This window comes from Carya illinoinensis, chromosome 14 (assembly GCF_018687715.1).
Source record: "Carya illinoinensis cultivar Pawnee chromosome 14, C.illinoinensisPawnee_v1, whole genome shotgun sequence".
In the NCBI taxonomy this organism is placed as follows: domain Eukaryota; kingdom Viridiplantae; phylum Streptophyta; class Magnoliopsida; order Fagales; family Juglandaceae; genus Carya; species Carya illinoinensis.
Genome location: NC_056765.1, coordinates 27,985,362 through 28,007,607, shown reverse-complemented (window position 1 = coordinate 28,007,607; position 22,246 = coordinate 27,985,362). Strand labels below are relative to the sequence as shown.

Here is a 22,246-nt window from a genome sequence, read left to right as displayed (position 1 = left end):
ATTAATATTTTATCATAAAGCATTAAAATACATTTTCCACATGTGCATGAATATTTTTAAAAATTAAATTTGAAAATTTTGAAAGATGATTGATTGTCATCTTTTGCATGTGCATGCCTTGATTAAAGGGTTGAACTTTAAAAATATTAAAGATGATTAATTGTCATCGTTCACATGTGCATGTTTTATTTGAATATTTTCAAAAGTGATTGATGTTTTTTTTTACTTATACAAAAGGTAGATGATTTTGTTTGAAAAATTTGAAAAGTAAAGTGTGCTCATTTTGTCATATGCAAAAAGTAAAAGATTAGGTTTGAATTTTTTTGAAAAGGAAAATGTGCTCATTTTGTCATATGCCAAAAGTAAAAGATTAGGTTTGATTTTTTTGAAAAAGTGAATGATGTTGTCTTTGACAATTGAAAAAGAAGAACCTTTTATTTGAATTTTTTTGAAAAAGTGAATGATGTTGTCTTTGACATGTGAATCTTTTTAAATTTGAATATGAAGTTTCATATGCCTATAAATAGATCATTTGAGAGCTTCACATTCACAACACCAAGATCATACAACATTCATTCAAAGCTTTCATTCTCTCTTCTTTAAGCATTGAGCATTAATCCTTGTTCATTTTGAGAGATATAGTTTGCGCTGTATTGTTCTTATTTCACTCATTGAGGAGTGTTTTCTGATAACCTACCCACTATCAGCTTTTGTATCAGAAAAAGGGTGTGTATAACCCTTGTGCGTGTAGAAAGTATTCTACACGGGGAATAGTTGAATCACCACGTGTAAGGTGATTGCAAGTGTAGAGGGTGTTCTACACGGATCCTTTGTAGCGGTGTTGTTCAAAGGTGTAATAGGTTTCTATCTCCACCTGAAGGAGGTTGAATAGTGAATTTGGGAATCCTCAAGGGGTAGCTTGAGGCGAGGACGTAGGCAGTGGGGCCGAACCTCGTTAACATACTGAGTTTGCTTCTCTCTTACCCTTACTCTTTATATTTATTGTTATTTCATATTTTATTTATATTTTATATTATATATTTGATTTACAATTGTTATTTTTTTTTAATACAACTCAATTCACTCCCCCTCTTGTGTTAGCCATCTGGGCAACAGCAACCATGCACTTCCATTGGGCATATTGATTTGTACATCTATCATGCCTTCGATTTCCAATGCTTCACCATCTGCTAAGTACACATTCCCGAAATCACCAGTAATATAATTCTGTATGATTTCCTGGTGTGCTGTAGTGTGGAATGAAGCTCCTGAATCTAACACCCAAGATTCAATTTGGTTGTTGACCGAAAGGAGTAAGGCATCTTGGAGGTCTTCTGTTGTGGCATTAGCAGAGTCATGCTCATTTTTCTTCTCTGCTTCCTTGTAATTATTTCTGAAGTGGCCAATCTTACCACAATTCCAGCACTGTATTGTTTTCCGGACCTAGATTTACTTCTACCTCTTCATGACTTAGACCTGCCCCGATTTGAACATTTACTAGCTCCTCTACCTCTCGTCTCGAGGTTTAAGGCAGAACTGGAAGTTGATGCTTCTCCTATATCTCTTCTGTAAACTTCCTTGCTAAGAATATGGTCCCGGATATATTGATACTTCATCTGTTTTTTTGCCATAAGAATTACTAACAACTGTTCTCATGGCCTCCTAGCTTTTTGGCAATTGAGCCAGAGCAATTAATGCATGTACTTCATCATCAAATTCAATCCCCACTGAAGCTAATTGATTGATGATGGTGTTGAACTCATTCAGATGCTGAATAACTAGAGTTCCTTTTGTCATTCTCAAGTAGAATAGCTTGTACATCAAATGCACTTTGTTATTGGCTAATGGCTGCTCGTACATGTCTGATAGAGCCTTCATCAAATCTGCTATGGTCTTTTCCTTTCCCACATTGTGTGTAACTGATCTTGACATTGTTAGTCGAATGACTCCCAACACTTGTCTATCAAGAAAACTCCAATCTTTATTGCTCATGTCATCTGGCTTTCTTCCTAGGAGTGGAAGATGTAGTTTCTACTCATAGAGATAATTCTCTATCTACATTCTCTAGTAGGTAAAGTCTGTTCCGTTAAATTTCTCGATACCAGTACCTTTAGCTTCTTCTTCAGCCATAACTTTACAAATGAGTTCAAATTTGAACAAACAAAGATCACCGTTGCTTCTGAAACACTCGAATTAGCTGGAAACGAGTTCGAAATCGTCAAAATTGGATCAAAATTGAATTTAAACAGGCCAAAATAGTTTTGGCCAACCAAAGTGCGACAAGTGGCAGGATGACGTTGGCTCAGCTCAGGAACACGGCTCGGCTCAGTCACGGCACGGCTCAGATCATTTGGTGCGTGCGGTACACGTGCGGCAGTTGGGCGCACGGGTGCTTGTCTGGCGTGTGAAAGACACGCCCGGAACACCTCTAGGGAGCGTGGGGGCGGGTGGGGTATGTGAGAGGCACGCGTCTTCAACCTCTGGGCGCGTGGCGGCGCGTGAAGGCGAGTGGGGGCGCGTGGAGCGTGAGTGGCACTCGTCTTCAACCTCCAGATGCGCATGGAGCGAGTGGATGCAAACGCCGATCTTCTATGGGTTCATGTGGACTCCTCCGACCTCCTTTTTCGATTTCGTTTGCGGCAACAGATTCATCTCGATGCTAGGAACACCCTGGAGTTGTCAAAAATTGATTTTAACCAACTTGATTTTTCAGACAGCTCGAACCAGAGCTCTGATACCAGTTGTTGGGCACTGGTCGGAGATAGAAATGATTCTAAATAAAAGAAGAGATGAAATTTAACGTGGTTCGGCAATTGCCTACGTCCACAACTGCTGTAACTTCACTATGAAATAATTTTTACAAAAAACCTCTCTCTATAAACTCTCTCTGTTCACCCACTCTATTCTCACTTCTCTGCACCACTTTACACGCAGCACATACTCACTTATTTTCTCTCTACACTTGTCTGCACCCATTACTCACCTCATCACAACACTTCTATTTATAATAAAGATGAGGAGTCGTTGGTGATAGTCAGCTGGAGCAGTTGAGAAGGTGCAACCGCACCTTTTGACTTTGGTGCATTAAAATAGAATTTGGAGTAGCTGAGTCATGCAATGCATGACTCACTATTTTGTTTCCATTTGTAACAAATACAAAATCAATAAACAAAATTTGCAAGATTTCATGTGTAGCGTTGTTGGACCCAGACCCACCATAGATCTTTCCCAAATAAATAAATCCCATTAAACGAAACTAGAGATGTGAATTATACACAGCATAATGTGAAAAACAGAGGGCAACAGAGGGCAGAATCAAAATCAAATTTTGACTTGGGAGTTAAATCCTCAAATTACAAAACAGAGACCAAAGTATCAACAATATATATCTAAAAATTTGAAGTGATTATTGAGAGTGTTTGAAAAACCACCACACATTATGTTGGCGAGTCTCGCATTATATAATTGTATTTACACATCTATGTATGGAAATTACATGTAGGGATTGATTACAGAAGAATCAAGTAAATAAATGGAAAGAATTGGACAACACTAATCACGGGTCAATGCATGCTGTAATAGGAAAGCCTTAAATCAAGGCAGGGAATCTTCATCCTTAACAAATGTTTCTTCTAACACATGGGCTTTCATGAAAATGGGGTAAGTGTAACCACTTACCACAAATGATGCCGATGATTGGAGAGCTTCTTTCCCAAAAATCTGATGACGGGATTCACGTGAGTGGTGGAGGAGTGCAGCGCAGCTGATAAACACCATCTGAGAGAGAGATGTGGGTTGCTGAGGAATGAGGAACGTGAAAATGGCCTGCAAAATGGGATGCAAAATGCCAAAAACGCTTGGGGGGAGACGACGTTCAACCAAATGTGGGAATGGGAATAGAGAAACAGAACCCCTTCTCCTTGTCGTCTTTTTTTTTTTTAATTTTTTTTAAATGTGATATTAGATGATAAATTTATAAGTAAAGTATAATAAATAATATCCAATCATCTAATGCAACATCATAAGATTATGAGATAACTATGAGAATTGAAATGATGAGTAGCGTTACTTTTTTTAATAATATAAAATAAACTGCAACGTCAACAGCATATAACACAAGGGTGCACGCAAAAACACCTGTACATAGTGGTATTGAAAATTTATATATATTTCACTTTTTGCGTACTCCACTAATATAATTGGTCAAAATAATTATTTTATATTAAAAAAATTATGCAGTCAATTACATTAATAGAGTGTGTATATGATGAAACTCGATCTTTGCAGAATGATGGAACTCTTTTTAGCAGCTGCTGCAAACAGAGATGAAGCAGAAACCCAAGCTTAATTAAGGATTAGTCATGTTTACAAACATGCTGCTCCTGGTCACGCCAAGGCTTAAATGAAAGCAAGTCGGCAATATCTTTTAGAAAGAATGCACCCCAAGATCGTAAGAAAGGAGACATAAGAGAATTTCCTAACCTCCGCAATTACTTGCTTCGGACACCGAACATCTAGGACTCCCCAAGTATATTTTCCGCAAATTGTACTGGTACTGTTTATTGAGAATTTTAATTTATTGCATAATAAAAAAAAAAAAGGGAAACCCAAATATTACTTTTTGGATGCTTGAAATGAAACCAAGAATAAGGTTAAGTAAACCTGAGCCAAGAATATATACAGCAAGCTCAGATTGTTGCGAGATATTGCTGCAGAACGTATGGCACAGGTGCTGCATGCATGCAGCACATACACGTATCAACTTAACTGTTCCATGAATAAAAGCCAGTGGCTTGACCAAATGAACCAAGTCAAGTTGAATTCAAATAAAGGTATTCGAGCTCAATTAACATGTTTACTCGTTTGAGCTCAAATAAAATTCTAATATCCTTGTTTGAATTTGGTTCGTGAACCATTGATATTGTTCGAATTCGATTCGAGCTCAACTAAAAATAAACAAACCACTCGATCTTGAGTAGCCGCTTTTTTTTTTTTTTTTTTTTTTTTTTTTTTTTTTATTGAAATTCCTAATCTTATCTTTCAATTAATAAAAAAAAATTTAAATTTTACAAAAACAACTCAAACCATTTAACTATTCAACCAAAGAATTTTGACTCAAAGTTTTTATGGTATAACATTTTTTTATAAAAATAACTTATATTAATAAATTAAAAAAATAATACACAAGATAAATGTAACAAACTAAACTATTTAATACATATAGATAATATAATAAATCAATAGTTGTAGTTGTATGATATAGTATTATACAAATTATATATCCTATACGTACACATTTTGAGAAGATAACATATGTATATTTAATAATGTAAACTATAAATAAATTAATAATATATAATTAAGTATATAAAATATAACTAACATGTAATATATATATAACACATACATATATAAAACATATTACGAGTTTCAAAATGAGCTCAAACGAGTCAAGTCGAGCTTATACAAATTTTGTTCATGAGTTTAAATCGAGTCGAGTCAAGTTTATACGAGTTTTATTCGTTTAATATTTAAACCTCTATTAGTGTTTACGAATATCTCATTTATTAAATGAATTGAATTTGAATTGAATATACACGAGTTGAGCTCGAGCTGTTCATTTGTAACTCTACATATGGCCCTCTAATCTCACATAATATAATAAAGTACATTTTACTAACATCCACCCTAGACTGTCAAAACTACAAATTCTTCTCTAGATGTTATGCAATTAATTGATATGCGCATACATACATATATATATACATGCTCTAAAATATCTTAAAAAACATCATAAACTCTAGATCATGGCTTCTTCGAAACCCTAGTGTGTAGAACATTTAGATCACGTTTGATTGTTAAACTTAACTAGAATCAATTCAGTTCAATCTAATTTTAAGTTGAGTTTAACATTCAAACATCCAACTTTCAAATTATTAAACTCATTTAAACTCAAAACACGTTGGACCCACAATATTTTTTAACTCAACACCTTTTCAAATGTGGGACCTACAACTTTTTTCAATTTTTTATAAATATCTTTAAACTTATTTTAACATCCAAACACATTTAAACTTATTTTAAATGGGTATCACATAACTCAGTCGACTAACTCAACTCACTATTATTCATAAAGAATTCAACTTAGCTAAATTAATTATCTCAACATCCAACACAACATTAGCTTAGTAGAGTTTTTCATTACCCTAGAAAAAAAGATAAAATGCCAACTCCGAAACACTTTTTTAGCTTCCACTTTCTCGACAACCAAACAAGGCATATGCAAAAAATAAATATAAAACAAGTAGGAAAAATAATGACGAGGTAGATGACCTCAGGGTAACCTCGCCGCGCGCTAGTAAGGACAAAGAAGACCCACCGAATCACTGATCCTATATATGGGTGCATTGCATCATAAGTGCACCAAGAAGCTATAAATTAAGACCATTTTTTTCATCTTTCAACATGATTTATTTTTCCTAAAACAATTGAAAAGAAATTCACTATCATAAAAACCAAAGAACTCACAGAAAGTTCTCCTTGAAGAAAAGAATCCTATCATTTAAACATTTTTTTTAATTCCTTAAAGAATCCTATCAGCCCATGGAAAGAACTGCTGCTTGAGGTGCATTTTGACTCCAGTATGAAGATCTGTGAAATAGCCTTGAGTCTATGTCAAGGGTTGCAAAGCTCTGATTTATATGTTTTCTTTGCTTTAGCGTGGAGTTTCTAGTATAGACGTAATCAAATGGTGCATGATCAGGTGTTATTAAGTTCAAGACAGTTTGCTCATAATGCTTTGAGTCTGATTCGAGGTTATAAACAAGTTAGACTAAAGTCAATGGCTCAAATAAATCATCATTTTTGCTAGAAAGCTCCTAATTCGGGATTGCTAAAGCTTAACGTTAATGGAGCTGTTTTTGGAGAGTTGTGCAAATCTGATGTTGGCTGTATCTTGAGAGATGATCAATAAAAAGTGCTTATGGCTGCTTCCAAGATTGAGAATGAAGTTGAGGAACCAGAAGCTATTGAGTTAAAAGCTATTTTTCGAGACCTTCAGTTGTGTGTTAGCATGGGTATCTCAAAACTTCTAGTTGAGACTGATTGTTTATTGATAGCGGAGGCTTTGGAGCAAAATACCATGGAAGATTATCTATTGGGGCTGTTATACAAGGAAATTAAAATTCTTTCATCATATTTTACCGAATGTAATTTTGTTTTTATCTATAGAGAATGTAATAGGGTTGCACATTCTTTAATTCAGTATGTGAAAAATATAGATGACATTGTGATGTAATGAGATTGTATTCCAAATCTTATTTTCCAAGCCATTTGACTTGATAAATGTATGTTATCTCATTTATAATAAAAGTACTGTTTTCTTATCAAAAGAAAATTATTAGAAAAAAAACATCTCGACGAAGATATCGGTACCCAAGCATTATTCTTACCATAAAGTTAGTTTGTAGAGCGTTAATTTCGCTTACATGCTAGCTGGCAGGTAATCCACTAATTACTACATTCTTTTGGTCATGGGGGAAGGTGGGGCGCAATTCCAAACATCTGTACGACAAATTGTCAGACAAGAATGCAGACAAATTGTCAGACAAGCTTAACCAGGCAAATTGTCAGACAAGAATGCCAGACAAATTGTCAGAGAAGGTTTAGCCAATTGTCAGACAAAGCTTAGCCAAACAAATCTTGTAACTGGACCGTTTCCTAGCTTTCCCAGCCTAGAGCGGAAACATCTGTACGACAATTGTCACAGCCTTATTATTCTATCTTATTTTTTGGGTAACTAATGATTATCTCCGCAATATTTTTTTACAAAGGGAAAGCTTCTATGACCGCTCTATTTAATTGTTGGTCAATTTTTTTAAAATTAATAATTAAAGAAATAATTTTAAATGTTTTGAAGTAGTTTTTTTTTTTTAAATATTTAAATATATTAAAAAATATATAAAAAAAAAAAAACAAATTTTGCCTGGGTGGCAAAGTAGCCTAACCCTTTTCGCAATATATCATTATAAAGTGAGGTAAAATAAATGTATTTTGATACAATTATATTATTTTTATAAAATATTTATAACAATATACTTATTTTAAAAATAATTATAAAATATACAGTGAAAAGTATTGTGCCTATCATTTTTCATATTTTTTGCATTGGAAATCAATTATCATAAAACAAAAGCGCACTAGAGACTCCTTGGTCGTGAAAAATATTACACAGACAAAGAACTAAGCAGTATTAATAATAATTAAAAAAATATCATGCAAATTAATCTAATTAAAATTTTCAAATGCATCCGATTCATATTTTAATAAGAATTTCATTTATATATTTGACAAATTCTGCTACATACAGTCACTTTGGTGTATTTTTTGTATACTCTACTGATGTATATATGTGGTTGGCTAAAGTAGTTATTTTATATTAAAAAAAGTGATGCAACCAATCACATTATTAAAATAAATAAAGAATACGTAAAAATGATTACACATAGAATTTTTTATATTTGACCTTAGGATAGTTATGTCTCGTTTAGTTATGCAGTTCAGATGAGATGAGATAAGAAATTTTGTTGAAAGTTAAATATAATATTGTTATAATATAATTTTTTACTATTATTTTTATTTTGAGATTTGAAAAAATTGAATTGTTTATTATATTTTATGTGTGAATTTGAGAAAGTAGTAATGATTAATTATATGATATGAGATGAAATAGTTTAATTTTTTACAACCAAACAAGCTCTTACTAAACTCTTCATATTTTGTTTTTCTATTTAACTCAATAAAATAAGAAACTACATATTTTATTTTTCAATTTTTCTAACCTTATTATTAAGCAAAAAGATTAAACAAAAAAAAATTAATATATATATATATATATGTTCAATTGTATCATATTATTTTTCGTATATTCTCAACACAATCCAAAAAAGAAACATATATACCTTTAAATAGGTTTAAGGTTTAGGGTTTAGAATATCCATTGATCACTTGCTTTGCTGCTTTAATTTAATGACGAATTAAACACGTAAGATAAAAGACAATTAGAAAAGGCATGAATGCTTAAAGAGTTATAAAAAATCACAAAAACTAGTACGCTAAAATGCCTTTCATGATCAGGCCTGGAGTATATATAGTTCATATCATGCAAATGCCTAAATTAAGTTGCAAAAATCATTTCGTTGTACTTTTAGATGTAACAGCGCCTAGCAAGTCCCTAGTTACATTAATATTGTGACATTAAAACTCACATTGAATGATCGTAGAGTTGTAATATTGGTAATATATATAGCATGATTGTCAATTAATTAATAAGTACTGATCCATCTGATGATCATGATGTATCACTTGTAACCCGGCTAGAATGACCATATATATAAAAATAAATAAATAAAGGAATTTGATTGGGGATAGAATTATAGCTAAATCGTACCAGAGGGTCATCATTTCCAGGTCATTAAAAATTAAGGAGTGCTGGCTGTTCATATCACGCACAATACGTAGGTCGGTCGAAACCCAAAGTAAAAAGCCTTCGATGGGGGAAGGGGACGGCATTTTAAATTTTTAAGGGTGTACGTCGAAGACGTTCCGATCCATCGGTGTTGGGTCGCTTAATTTGTCGCCGTCTTCGAAGAAAAAGTCTGATTGGAATGATACCATGCATCCGTGAATATCTTTTAAAGTTTGAACACTGATTTTATATGGATTCCGAGTAACGCGAGATCAATATAATTATTTTAAGAATGAACTAAGTTTAATATCAAAAAATAAATTTATTTATATAAATTTTATAGTTATTATTATTTTTTTAAAAAAATTATGTGATACTTACATACTTTATTACTATAAATATCATTTATCATTTAAATTACGCGCACTCGAATCGTGCGCATTGTACAGTGTCTTCACACAGTCTAACGCGCGCCAAGTTTGAAGGGAGGAAAAGAAAAAAAGCTTTGCTAGACGCAGTCGGCTGTACGGAATAAATAAAAAAAAATTATAAAAATATATTTTTTTTCATGGTTGTACAGAATGAATAAAATTTAATTCATTTTTTTCAAAACGACTGCATGCCGACTGTATTTGCCGGCTACAAAAATCATTTCTCAAAGAAAAAATACAATATCAAATTTTTCTGGGCCTTCTCCTTCCTGGCCTCTTCCCTCTCCTTCGGACTTTTCTCCCCTCTTCCCTCTTAAGCCCCCGCACAATAAATTGACAGAAATACAAACAATCAAAGACGTATCATAATAACTCCTGTTCCCAAAAAGAAAAAAATCTATTTGAAAGCAAATTAACATGCATGGCAATACTTAATTTGTTAGAGAAATTTAAAATGAATGTCTTTAACAAATTAAATCTTGTCATGTCAATTAAATGGAAAGTATGCTTTGCACATGGCTTCCAAGTAAAACAACTCTAAAAAAAAAAAAAAATCATTATTTTCTTAAAAGGAAAAATTTAGTTGCAAATATAAGTAATGTGTACTAATATGTGCACCAATATAATGTGATTGATCAAAAATTAAATTTTATTGAAAACAATGTTAATTTAAATTTTGAATATGATTGAATCAACATTAGTACGTAGATTAGTATGCGACTTTATTTGTACTTACAATAATAATAGATACAATTTTAAGGCACACTTCCTAGCTTTAATATAAAGTGGATCAATCATTAAAAAATAATTTTTTATATGGATTTTAGATTTATCTATTTTTTTAAAGGGAGTATCATGCAAAAATTACACATCTATGACTGCAAAATACATTTTAATTAAATAAAAAAATCCATGTTTTATCTTTTAATTTTTCTACCATTCTTATTAAATATGAGTATGAAAAAGTTAAGATATGTTTATTTCTATCATATTATTTCTCGTACACGAAAAAATAACATTTCTTAAGCACAATCCTACAAAAAGAAAAATGAACCAATTTTATATAAGAATGGATTTGAATTAGCTAGATAAAGTCCTAGTTCAATATATATTATTATTTCGTTATATTTTATCTAGTTTACTAGTGATAGGTATTCGTCCACTAGAGTTTCTCCTTTAGCGATTGAAACTCAACATCCAACCACCAAATTATTCCATTGCTAAAGGAAGAAACAAGTTTTTGACTGTCAGTAAACAAAACAGAAGCATATATATATATATATATATAATACTAAGCAGTTTTCTGATAGTGTTACTTAGAAATTGTATTCGTTTGCTTACAAAGCATGCGACCTTTGATAAAAAATAAGTTTATTTTTTGGGGAAGAAATTAGTTAAACTTTTGGTTAAATGTTCTGCACACCAGGGTTTTGAAGAAGCCATCAAGAGTTCATGATGTTTTGGAAGATATTAATTCAGAGTATGCGCATCATGTCAGTTTGCATAACATCCAGAAGAATTTGCAGTTTTGGCAATCTAGGGCGTAGGTTAGTAAAATGTACTTTATGATCTTTGAGAGAAGGCCACCACGGGCTCTTATTCATGGAACGGTTAAGTTGATACGTGTATCATGTGTTGCCGAGGGTTCTTCTATGTAGCAGCTGTGCCGTTAATCTGTATGCATGCAGCATCTCACATATCTGAGAGGATAAGAGTCTTAAGTTGCTTACGATCTGAGCTAGCTATATTCTTGGCTCAGGTTTGCTTAACCTCCTTCTTGGTTTCATTTCAAGCATCCAAAGAGTCTTGGGTCTTCCATTTTTTATTTATTTATTTATTTGCAAGTAATAAAAATTCTCAATAAACAGTACAATTTGCTGGAAAAATGGGGAGTCCTAGATCATGTTCTTTATCCGAAGCCAAGTTGCGGAGGTTAAGAATTCACGCTCTTATCTCTTCTTTCTTATCCTGGGGTGCATTCCTTCTAAAAGAAATTGCTGACTTCCGATCCTTTCATTTAAGCCTTGGAAGGATCACCAGGAGCAGCCTGTTTGTAAACATTCCTTAAGGGTTAATTCTGCTTCATCTAGTCTGTTTGCCCTAGCTACTAAAAGGAGTTTAAATCATCTGCAGACCAGTAAAGTAGAGATAGGGTTAGCTGACTGACCATTTTGATTCCATGAATAGAATGGTTTCTCTCGTCTTAGGATCATCCTGGAGATCAGAACTTCAACGTCCAGAATGGAGAGGCCAATGGAGATAGATCGGGATCTTCTTGTTGCAAACCTCGAATAGGTTAGAGGCCGTCGAAGTAAAACAACAGTTTCACGAACTTTACCTTCACTCAAAGTGCCGCCCACGTAAAGACATTTTAGTATTGAGAAATGATAGTAACTTCTGCACAATTTTTCTACTATCTTCAAATAAAATAATATTATTTAAAATAATTATTTTAATTTTGATTTTGATTTGATGTGTTTAAATTAAAAAAAAAAGAAATGCAATGTGATTAATAAGTTGTAAATAAAATGTAAATGGGTTGTCACTCTGTCATTACCCTTCAGCGTTTCATAGGAATCAAAATAACAATCCCAACTTTTTTAAAAAAAGAAAAAGAAAAAGAAAGACACATTGAACACTCATCAAGCACACGAAGAAATCTCGAAGCCGTCACTGGCTATTAAAAACGAAAACCATGATCACCAGTACCTTACATAATCATTCCTAACCCAGAAGTTTAAACGCTTGCAGCAATTCAATGTAAAAGAAAACTCAAAACAAGAACTTTACGAAAAGGCAGAGTACATAGAGAGAAGTATTGAACCCAATTTAGTAGAGTATTTCATTAACCCAGAAAAAAAGATAAAACGCCAACTCCGAATTAAATACTTTTCTTCCACGTTCTCGACAACCAAACAAGACATATGCAAAAAATAAATATAAAACAAGTAGGAAAAAGAATGAAGAGTAGCATACCTATAAGAGTCTAGAGAGTCAGAAGGCAACGAGCAGCGTTTTGAAGCTGGAATAGAATGAGAACAGCGTTTTGAAGTTCTTCGATTCATCGTTCTCCACAGGTACGAACTCCATGAGCTCTGGTAACTTCGCCGCTTCTAAGATGATTTTTTCCTAAAAAGATTGAAAATAAATGAATTAATAGCTTCATTTTCTATGATTAAAAGGAAAAAAAAAAGAAGAAAATGCAACACAATATCAAAATCACAGTCACAAAGCTCAAAAACTCACAGGAATGTTAGTTTTAGAACTGCGTTTGAAGTTCTTCGATTCTTCGTGATCTCCACAGGCACGACCTCCATGAGCTCTGGTAACTTTGCAGCTTTCAATCACCGCGCGCAAGGAAGAAGAGAGAAGACCCACCGAATCAATGATCCTATATATATGTGTGTGTGTGTGTGTTTTTATAGATCGGTGCGTGCGTACCAAAAAGCCTTTTGTTTAAAAACTCATGACAGATTCTTGAATCTAAACTATAAAACAGAAATTGAGTTGCTTTGTATTAAAGGAACCAGGAAAATGGAAAGGATCCAAAATTGGAAAGCATCAAACTGAACCTGATCGCCCAAAAACATCCATCATTGTTATAAACTTGTTCTAATATATTTTTAGAAACTCACAACTTCATTACATTAACCCCCAAAGCTAAGATACGGCAGGATTTAATTCAGACATTTCTTACAAATTTAATCCTATACCGAGACTACAAGCTGAAACAGTCTTCAAAACTACTATTTGAAAAGGACCAACGCATTTGTTTCAGTTCTTTCTTAAGCATTATCGCTCCCTTCAACTTCAGTCAGTTGAATCTCAACTTCAGGTAGGATTAATGTTTCCGATTCTTCTTGGGGCTGGATATTGCAGAAGAAAGTGGCTCTGAAAGTGTGACGTAGCCAGTACACAAAGCTCTTGAGCTGATTAAAAATGTGCTTAGAACAAGGAGATAAGAACAAGAGCACCAAATAGGAAAACCAGAAGAGGGAGAGAGGCAAAATGAGTGAGGCCAGCAGTAAAATAGTCAACAGACTCGATACATCTCCGGTACGCAACCTGAGTCCCTCCACCGTCAGATCAAACTTCACCGAGATCACAAGGCCGATGATAAGAAGTATAACGAGAAACATGGGAAGGCCAAGGGATTCAAGTTGGAAGTTGCCATTTTGAGGCCAAGAGCTGTAAAATTGGGATACTAGAAACCTAAGGGCGAGGCCTATGGGTGGCAGGAATATTAATCTTAAGTCCACGGAAAGCTGCATCCTTTCAAAAACTCTTGCGCTATTTTGATGTAGCAGAAATAGAGAGAGGCCAGGCAGTAAGCTGGTATAAAATTAAGGTTGTTTTATGGAGAGGGATGGCAGGCACTGTACAGAGAGCCATGGCCGAAAGATGGCACTCTGGTCTAAAAGGTAAACCATAACGATTGGTTGGAACAATACTACAATAATTATATGCCAATCTCAATGGATAACCAGTAAAAAAAAAAAAAACTGTTTGAAAGCTATTGGGACAAAATACCGTGTGCATTGGATTATGCAAAGTGGATGAACAGTTGTATTCAGGAAGAAAAATGATTAAACTAATTATATTTTATAACATTTTACATAACAATGTTTAAAAGGAGAGATATTTTTATAAATTACTTTATAAAATTAACATCATTTTATAAAAATATCCTTATTTATAACATGTGCTGTGTAAATTATTGTGAAATATATTTTATATATATCATTTTTTATTCAAGGATGTAAAAATTATCCAAAAGAGTACTTAAAATTGACTATATATACATAAAATTTTTAAAATAAATTTTGTAAAAAGCATTTATACTAAAAGCTAAGATAAATCAACCTAAAAATACAAACAAGTATAAAACACAATGTATCATCTGCAAATAACACGTGTAAATGGTACAATACAATGTATTAAACTATTTTACAATTTAATAAACAGTTAATTTATGCTACAGTAAATGCATTTCTTTATTCTTTACTGTGTATTGCATTTCTTTTCTTAGTAGAATATGATAAACCATGTATTTAATTAGAACATAATTTAATATATAATTGGTAGAATTGTAAAATATGATAAAAATAAATAAATTAAAAATACAAAAAAAATATTAATTTATTCTTATATAAAAAATAAATAGATAATTCAATATAGAGATTGGATGTAAATGGAATAGACAAATACATTTTCATATTACAAAAGCTAAAACTTGGGTAGGCTTTGGCTAATCCATTTAAGCATGCACTCGCATTGGCTTGAAATCTATAAAATGACTAAAATGAATTAAAAGGGCGTTGCCATGGCTTTAGAGCAATCTCAATATTAGAATAGCCAAATTCATACTTAAAGTTTTAGTTAATATGATATAAATTTACCTTTTATCTATTTCATTCACTTCTATTTTCCATATTGGATTATTCATATATTCTTTATATAATAATAAAATAATATTAATTTATTTTTTAAAAATTTTAAAATATTTTATTTTATTATATTTTACCATTCTACAGATTATATATTAATTAGTAATAATATTATAGCCCTCAAAAAACTGATGCAACCAAATCAGTATAGTAAGAAAGAAGAATTTTTTTTATTATTCCTTTAATTTAGTCATGCTACAGTAACTATCAAATTTGACCCACAACACTAACTTATTATAATAATAGATATTATATAGATGAGGTCGTCGAGGATTAACCAGGATGCTTGAAATTACATCCCAAACCTCTTACCGTACTAGATTTGGTCCCAAACATTTGCATGAATATGTCTATGTCACTAGGAAATGATTCCTCAGAAGCTGACTGCATATCCATCATTTTTTCTTACAATTAGAAAGAAAATACATAATAAGTAACATATTAAAAGACATATAAATAAAAAAAAATGATTCACATATTGTATAATTTATTTAACAAAATTAACACCGCTTATATAATTATCTGCAGCGGCAGGATCTATCCATTCACTACGCTCATAGTGTGAGCAATAACATAGACATGAATAAGGAAAAAACTTTTAGGATTATCATTTCTAACAAAGCCACATTAGCAATTTTAAAAGATAATGTTAGTACTTAAATAGTTTGCATATTTACAATACTTCTCTCTAGTTTAATAATATAATACTACTATTTATTTGACATTGTTAATTTATAAAAAAAAAAATTATTAGTTATGGAAAAGAAGCTTCCGATTTTTCAACAGACAACAAAGCATTTTAATTAAATCTTGGATTGGCTGGGGATATTCTATGTGAAATATTTCATTTATTGATCTCGGATTAGTATATATCTTAGTTACTTATTATATAACTTAGTATAAGTTGATTTATTTTAATTACTTACAAGTATAAGCACATACTAATTAAAATTAGTTATAATGTCTAAATACTTATTAAATTCATTAAATATTTATTATCATATTAAATGTATATTAAGTGTTAATATTTTAACCTTAGTGAATAATATATTTATCCTTAGTCTTAAATTAAGTTCTTAAACTTATAATTTCCCTAAGAGGCCATACACAAAATTAATGTTATTGTAATTGATGCCTATGTAAAATATAATTTTATATATTTTATTATATATCTTAGTTACTTATTAATTGATACCTACTACTAAATATTTTAATTCATATTTATTTCTTATTATTTATAGTATAAGTTAGTATAAGTTGATTTATTTTAATAATCCCTTACAAAAGCAAGCACATATTAGGTAGAATTAGTTATTATGTCTAAAATGTTTACTAATATTTATATATTTAATGGAGTGAATTATTTATATACCTGATGGAATGAATTATTCATTTACTTATTATTTTATTTTAAATAAGTATATTTATTTATTCCAACTCTCTACTTATTTATCTATTATTTTACCTATTTGACCATTAGTATGCTTCTTCTTAAGTTGTTAATATCTATCAGTATGCTAGATAAACATAGTTGTTAGTATATATTAATAAGCTATATACTATATTATCCTTTGTAATCATAATATTTTAATTAGTTAGACATCAAAATAAAATATACATCCCCCACTAGTTATAGATACACAAATAATCACAACATAAGTTTCATCAATAATAAAAAAATACACAAACAATCAAAAAATCTACAAATATAACATACACAAATAATCACAAGATATGCTTCACAAATACTCAAAAAAATACACAAATAATAAAAAAATCTACAAATATAACATACACAAATAATCACAACATATGCTTCACAAATAATCAAAAAATACACAAGTATAACATACACAAATAATATCAACATATGCTTAAAAAAATACACAATTGTAAAACATATTCATTTTAATCCATAAATATACCCCAATATTTATATTTTCACTTTAAGAATAACCATACACAAAACACAATTTTTCATTTTAATTTATTATATTACACAATCCATATTACAAATATTTCTTTCTAATTCCTTCTAATTCATCAATATCCAATTCACAACATATTCACAATATATGCAATCAAAATTCATTACTCAACTCACAATATTATACCCACATCTAATTCATAAAAATCCACAATCAACTCACATTGTACACATCAAAATATTCATCATTATTGTAAAATATGTAAATCAGAAACAGAGTAAAAAGGAAGAAAATGAATTGAACTGCTTGAATGATTGTTGCTTTACATCACTACTATTTATATACACGTATTGGCATTATAAGCCATCTGACTTTACTATCACAGATACAAGAAATTTAACTTACTTATTACATCAACTAACTTAACTATCATATAATAGTTTCTTTATCTGACTTTAGCATTTTAGCTTCACATGACTTTAACTCTAAGGCTTCAATTTGCTCTTGTATATATATTCCAACATCCCCCCTCAAGAGAGGAATAGATATTTATCATTCCCATCTTGCGGACTAAATGATGAAAATTAAAAGAACCAAGTGGTTTAGTTAATATGTCTGCCAGTTGATGTTTAGAAGGAATGTGAATGATCTTGATCAGTCATTCTTGTAATTTTTCTCGAACCAGATGGCAATCTAGCTGGATGTGTTTTGTCCTTTCATGTTGAACAGGATTTGATGCAATTTCAGAAGCTGGTTTGCTGTCAGTGTAAAGCAAAATAGCTTGTGGATGGGGAATATGTAAGTTAGCTAGTAGATACATTAACCATTGAATTTCACATGTAGTAGAGGCTAGAGCTCTGTATTCAGACTCAGTTGAGGATCGACTAATAGTTGGTTGTTTCTTTAACTTCCATGAGATGAGAGAATCTCCAATAAACATTGTAAAACCAGTGACACTTCTTCTAGTATCAATACATCCACCCCAGTCACTGTCTGAATAAGCTTTTAAATGGAGAGGAGAATCTGCAGATAAGAAAATGTCTTGGCCTGTTGTTGCTTTAATGTATCTGAGAACCCTTTCAGCATCTTGAAAGTGCTTGGTACTAGGTTTAGCCATGAACTGGCTTAATGCTTGTACTGAGTAAGATAGGTCAAGTCTGGTTATAGTGAGGTATAGTAGACGGCCAACAAGTCTTCTATATAATGCAGGGTCTGGCAAAGGAGGAGATGAATTATTGACACTCAATTTTAGGGTAGATTCCATAGGAAAGGCTATAGGTTTGCATCCTAAAAATCCACTGTCTTGCAAGATGTCTAAAGCATACTTGCGTTGGCACAAAGAGATGCCTTTAGCTGATCTAGCCATTTCAATCCCCAAAAAATATTTGAGTTCCCCCAAATATTTTCTTGTAAAAAAATCATGTAGAAACTGTTTAACAGTGACTATATCATCAAGATTATTAGATGCAATGATGACATCATCAACATAAATCAAGAGTGCCACAAAACTAGTTGAATTGTGTCTGATGAACAAAGAAGAATCAGACTTTGCTTGAGTGAAGCCAAACTGAAGCAAAGATGAAGACAACTTAAAAAACCATTGTCTTGAGGCCTATTTGAGACCATATAGACTCTTTTTGAGTTTGCAAAGTCTATGATCAGTTGGTCAGGAGTACCCTGGTGGTAATTGCATGTAGACCTCTTCATTCAAGTCCCCATGAAGAAAAGCATTGTTTAGATCAAGTTGATGTAAATGCTAATGCTTAATTGCAGCAATTGATAACAAAGTGCGTATTGTTGTCATTTTAGCCACAGGGTCTAATGTATCAAAAAACTCAAGGCCTTCTTGTTGAGTGTACCCCTTTGCCACTAATCTACCCTTGTATCTTTCAATTGTACCATCAGCTTTGTATTTAACACGATAAACCCACTTACATCCTATTTCAATCTTATTTGGAGGTAGAATTGTATGTTCCCAAGTTCTATTTAATTCGAGAGCTTTAATCTCTTCTGAAATGGTAGTTTGCCATTGAGGATGTGAGCTAGCTTGTTTGAAAGTTTTAGGTTTAAAAGTAGAAGATAAAGTAGAAGTAAAAGCTCTATGTTTAGAAGACAATTTGGTAGTGGAAAGAAAATGTGCAATAGAGTATGGTTTATTAGGAGAAGGAAGATAGCAATGGAAAGATTCCTGAGATGCTGAAGCAGGCTTGACCATATTACCACAATAGAAATTCTGCAAGTATGGGGGATGATTCCTTATTCTCTCAGATCTTCTAGGATTTATATGTTCATGGTTTATTTGAGAAATAGGAGGTATTGTAATCTGAGAACTGGAAGGTGAATTTGAAGGTGAGACAGGAGGTGAATTGGAAGATACTAGAATATGAGAAGATGAGACAGAAGGTACTATAATTGCAGAAGGTATTGCAGTGTTAGAAGATGAAACGGGAGGTATTATATTTTCAGAATTTGAAATGGGAGGGACTGCATTGTCAGAATTTGAAGTGGGAGGTACTGCAATATCAGGAGATGAAATGGAAGGCACTGTGAAATCATATGATGAAGGAAAATTAGGAAATATAAAAGGTGTATGATTGGTGTTTGGTATAGAAGGAAAGATAGATTCATGAAATACAACATTCCTAGAAATGAAGATTTTAAGAGTAAGGAGGTCAAGCACCTTATATCCTTTGATATTAGGTGCATATCCAAGGAATAGACATTTTGAGGCTCTAGGTTGAAATTTTCCTCGACTGTTTTGAATTGTACTACCAAAGCATCAACAACCAAAGACTTTAAGGTAGTTGTATGTAGGTGGTTTTTGAAAAAGAAGAGCATAAGGTGTATTATTTTCTAACATAGAGGAGAGAGTTCGATTAATGAGGTGTGTGGCAGTTAACACACATTCACTCCAATAAGATAAAGGTAATTTGGACTAGAAAATGAGGGCTCTAGCTACATTTAACAGATACTGGTGTTTTCTTTCAACTCTACCATTTTGCTCATAAGTTTCTACACAAGATAGTTGATGGATCATGCCATATTTTTGATAAAGAGTAGGCATGTTGAATTCTTGGCCATTATCTATTCTAAGTGTCTGAATTTGAGTATTAAATTGGGTTTGAACATAAGCAATGAAGTGGATAAGTAAGGATCTAGTTTTTGATTTTGTTTTCATAAGATAAAGCCAAGTGAAACGTGTATGATCATCCACAATTGTAAGGAAAAATTTGTAACCAGAATGTGAAAGAGTTGAGAAGGGATCCCAAATGTCACAATGCACTAATTGAAAAGCTTTATTTGCATTGTTTTGTGATACAGGAAAAGACAATTTTTTTTGTCAAGCTAGAGGACAAATCTCATAGACATGATTGTGAGATGATTTTATACAAGGATTAATAGAACTTATGATTTTCAATCTGGCAGGAGAAGGATGTCCCAACTGAGAATGCCATATGTCGGGACTGATGGAAGATGTGTTGGCCAAAAAGGAGTTATTTGAGTCAGGTGATGCCTTTTGTGTGTTATCAAGAAAATTAATAAGGTGGTATAGGCCAGCTCTAACTTCAGCAAGCCCAATCTTCTTCCATTTGTTGATATCCTGCAAGACACATTTAGATTGAAAAAGAGACAAGGCAATAGAGTTTTCTTTAGTCAATCTTGAAGCAAAGATGAGATTGATATGAAAAAGGGATGTAGAGAGCATTATGTAGCACTAAATCAGAAGAGAGTTTGACAGTTCCTGTAAAACTAATAGGAACAAGTTGACAATTTGGTAAATGGACTAAAGATGGTTTGGTAGGTATTTTTATTGAAGTAAAGAAGTGGAGAGAACAGATCATATGATCTGTTGCTCCACTGTCTAGTATCCATGGAGAATTATTGTTCAAAGAATTAATAGCTAAACAAGCAGTGAAATGATTACCTGATGTGGAGGCAATATTGACTGCAAAATTAGAATTGATAGGTGAAGTAGACAAGTTATTGGCAAGAGTGATCAGATTTGGTATTTGCTCTTGAGAAAAAGGCAAGTTTGGGATATTTGAATTTTGCTCCAGAGAAGATGCAATGTTTGCATTGGGCAATCGTGTTGAATTGAATCTTTTTCCTCGAGGGCCTTTCCATCCTGGTGGATAACCTATGATCTGAAAACACTTGTCTGCAAGATGTCCAAAAAATCCACAATGGGAACAAGTGCTTTCAGATTTTTCCTTTGAGTTTGTTGGACTTAGAAACATTGGAATAGGTTTGTCTTGGTGGTTGTGTAGCAGCCATAGCATGAGAATCAAGAGGAATCCCTACTGCATTTGTTAAAGATCTTTGGCTTTCTTCTTGGAGCAGCAAAGAAAAGACCTTCCCATTGATGGTAAAGGAGAAAGAAGCAGTTGACTTGGAATGGCCGAATAAGAATCATGTAAACCAACCAAGAACTTCATCACATAGTCTGCTTGTTGGCGATCAGCAAGATTCTTTAATATGGCACAAGTACAAGTGTTCATAATTCCACAAATACATTTAGGAAGAGTGCGATAGCTAATGTATTCATCCCATAAAGTTTTGAAATCACTAAAATACTCAGTGATTGAGTTTGAGCCTTGAGAAATAGAGCTTAAAGATTTCTCTAATATAAAGACTCATGGGCCATCACTTCGAAGATATCTAATTTTTAGTTCATCCCAAATGTCAGATGCAGTGTTGAAGTAGAGAAGACTTCCTCGAAGTTCTTTTGCAATCGAGTTCATCAACCAAGACAAAACAAGATTGTTTGCTCGCAGCCAAGCAACTTGAAGCTTTATGTTATCAGGACCGGGTTGAGGAAAACTTCCATCAATAAAGGCAAGTTTGTTCTTTATAGAAAGAGCAATCGAGATTGATCTACTCCAAAAAACATAATTTGCACCATTGAAAAATTCAGAAACAATAAGAGCTCCAGGGTTGTCACTAGGATGGAGATAGTAAGGGCTGGATGAATCA

General features: G+C 32.4%; 1 protein-coding gene across 1 annotated transcript; it reads right to left on the bottom strand.

Moving 5' to 3' along the window:
• Nucleotides 1-17,930: 17,930 nt before the first annotated feature.
• On the bottom strand, nucleotides 17,931-18,638 carry LOC122293766 (uncharacterized mitochondrial protein AtMg00810-like). Its single transcript, XM_043102248.1, has one exon. It carries the CDS (start codon nucleotides 18,636-18,638, stop codon nucleotides 17,931-17,933), a length of 708 nt encoding a protein of 235 aa, XP_042958182.1.
• Nucleotides 18,639-22,246: the final 3,608 nt, after the last annotated feature.

Excerpts from the sequence above, each read along its gene's own strand:
- LOC122293766 (XM_043102248.1), bottom strand. The coding sequence starts at position 18,638 with ATGGCTAGATCAGCTAAAGGCATCTCTTTGTGCCAACGCAAGTATGCT.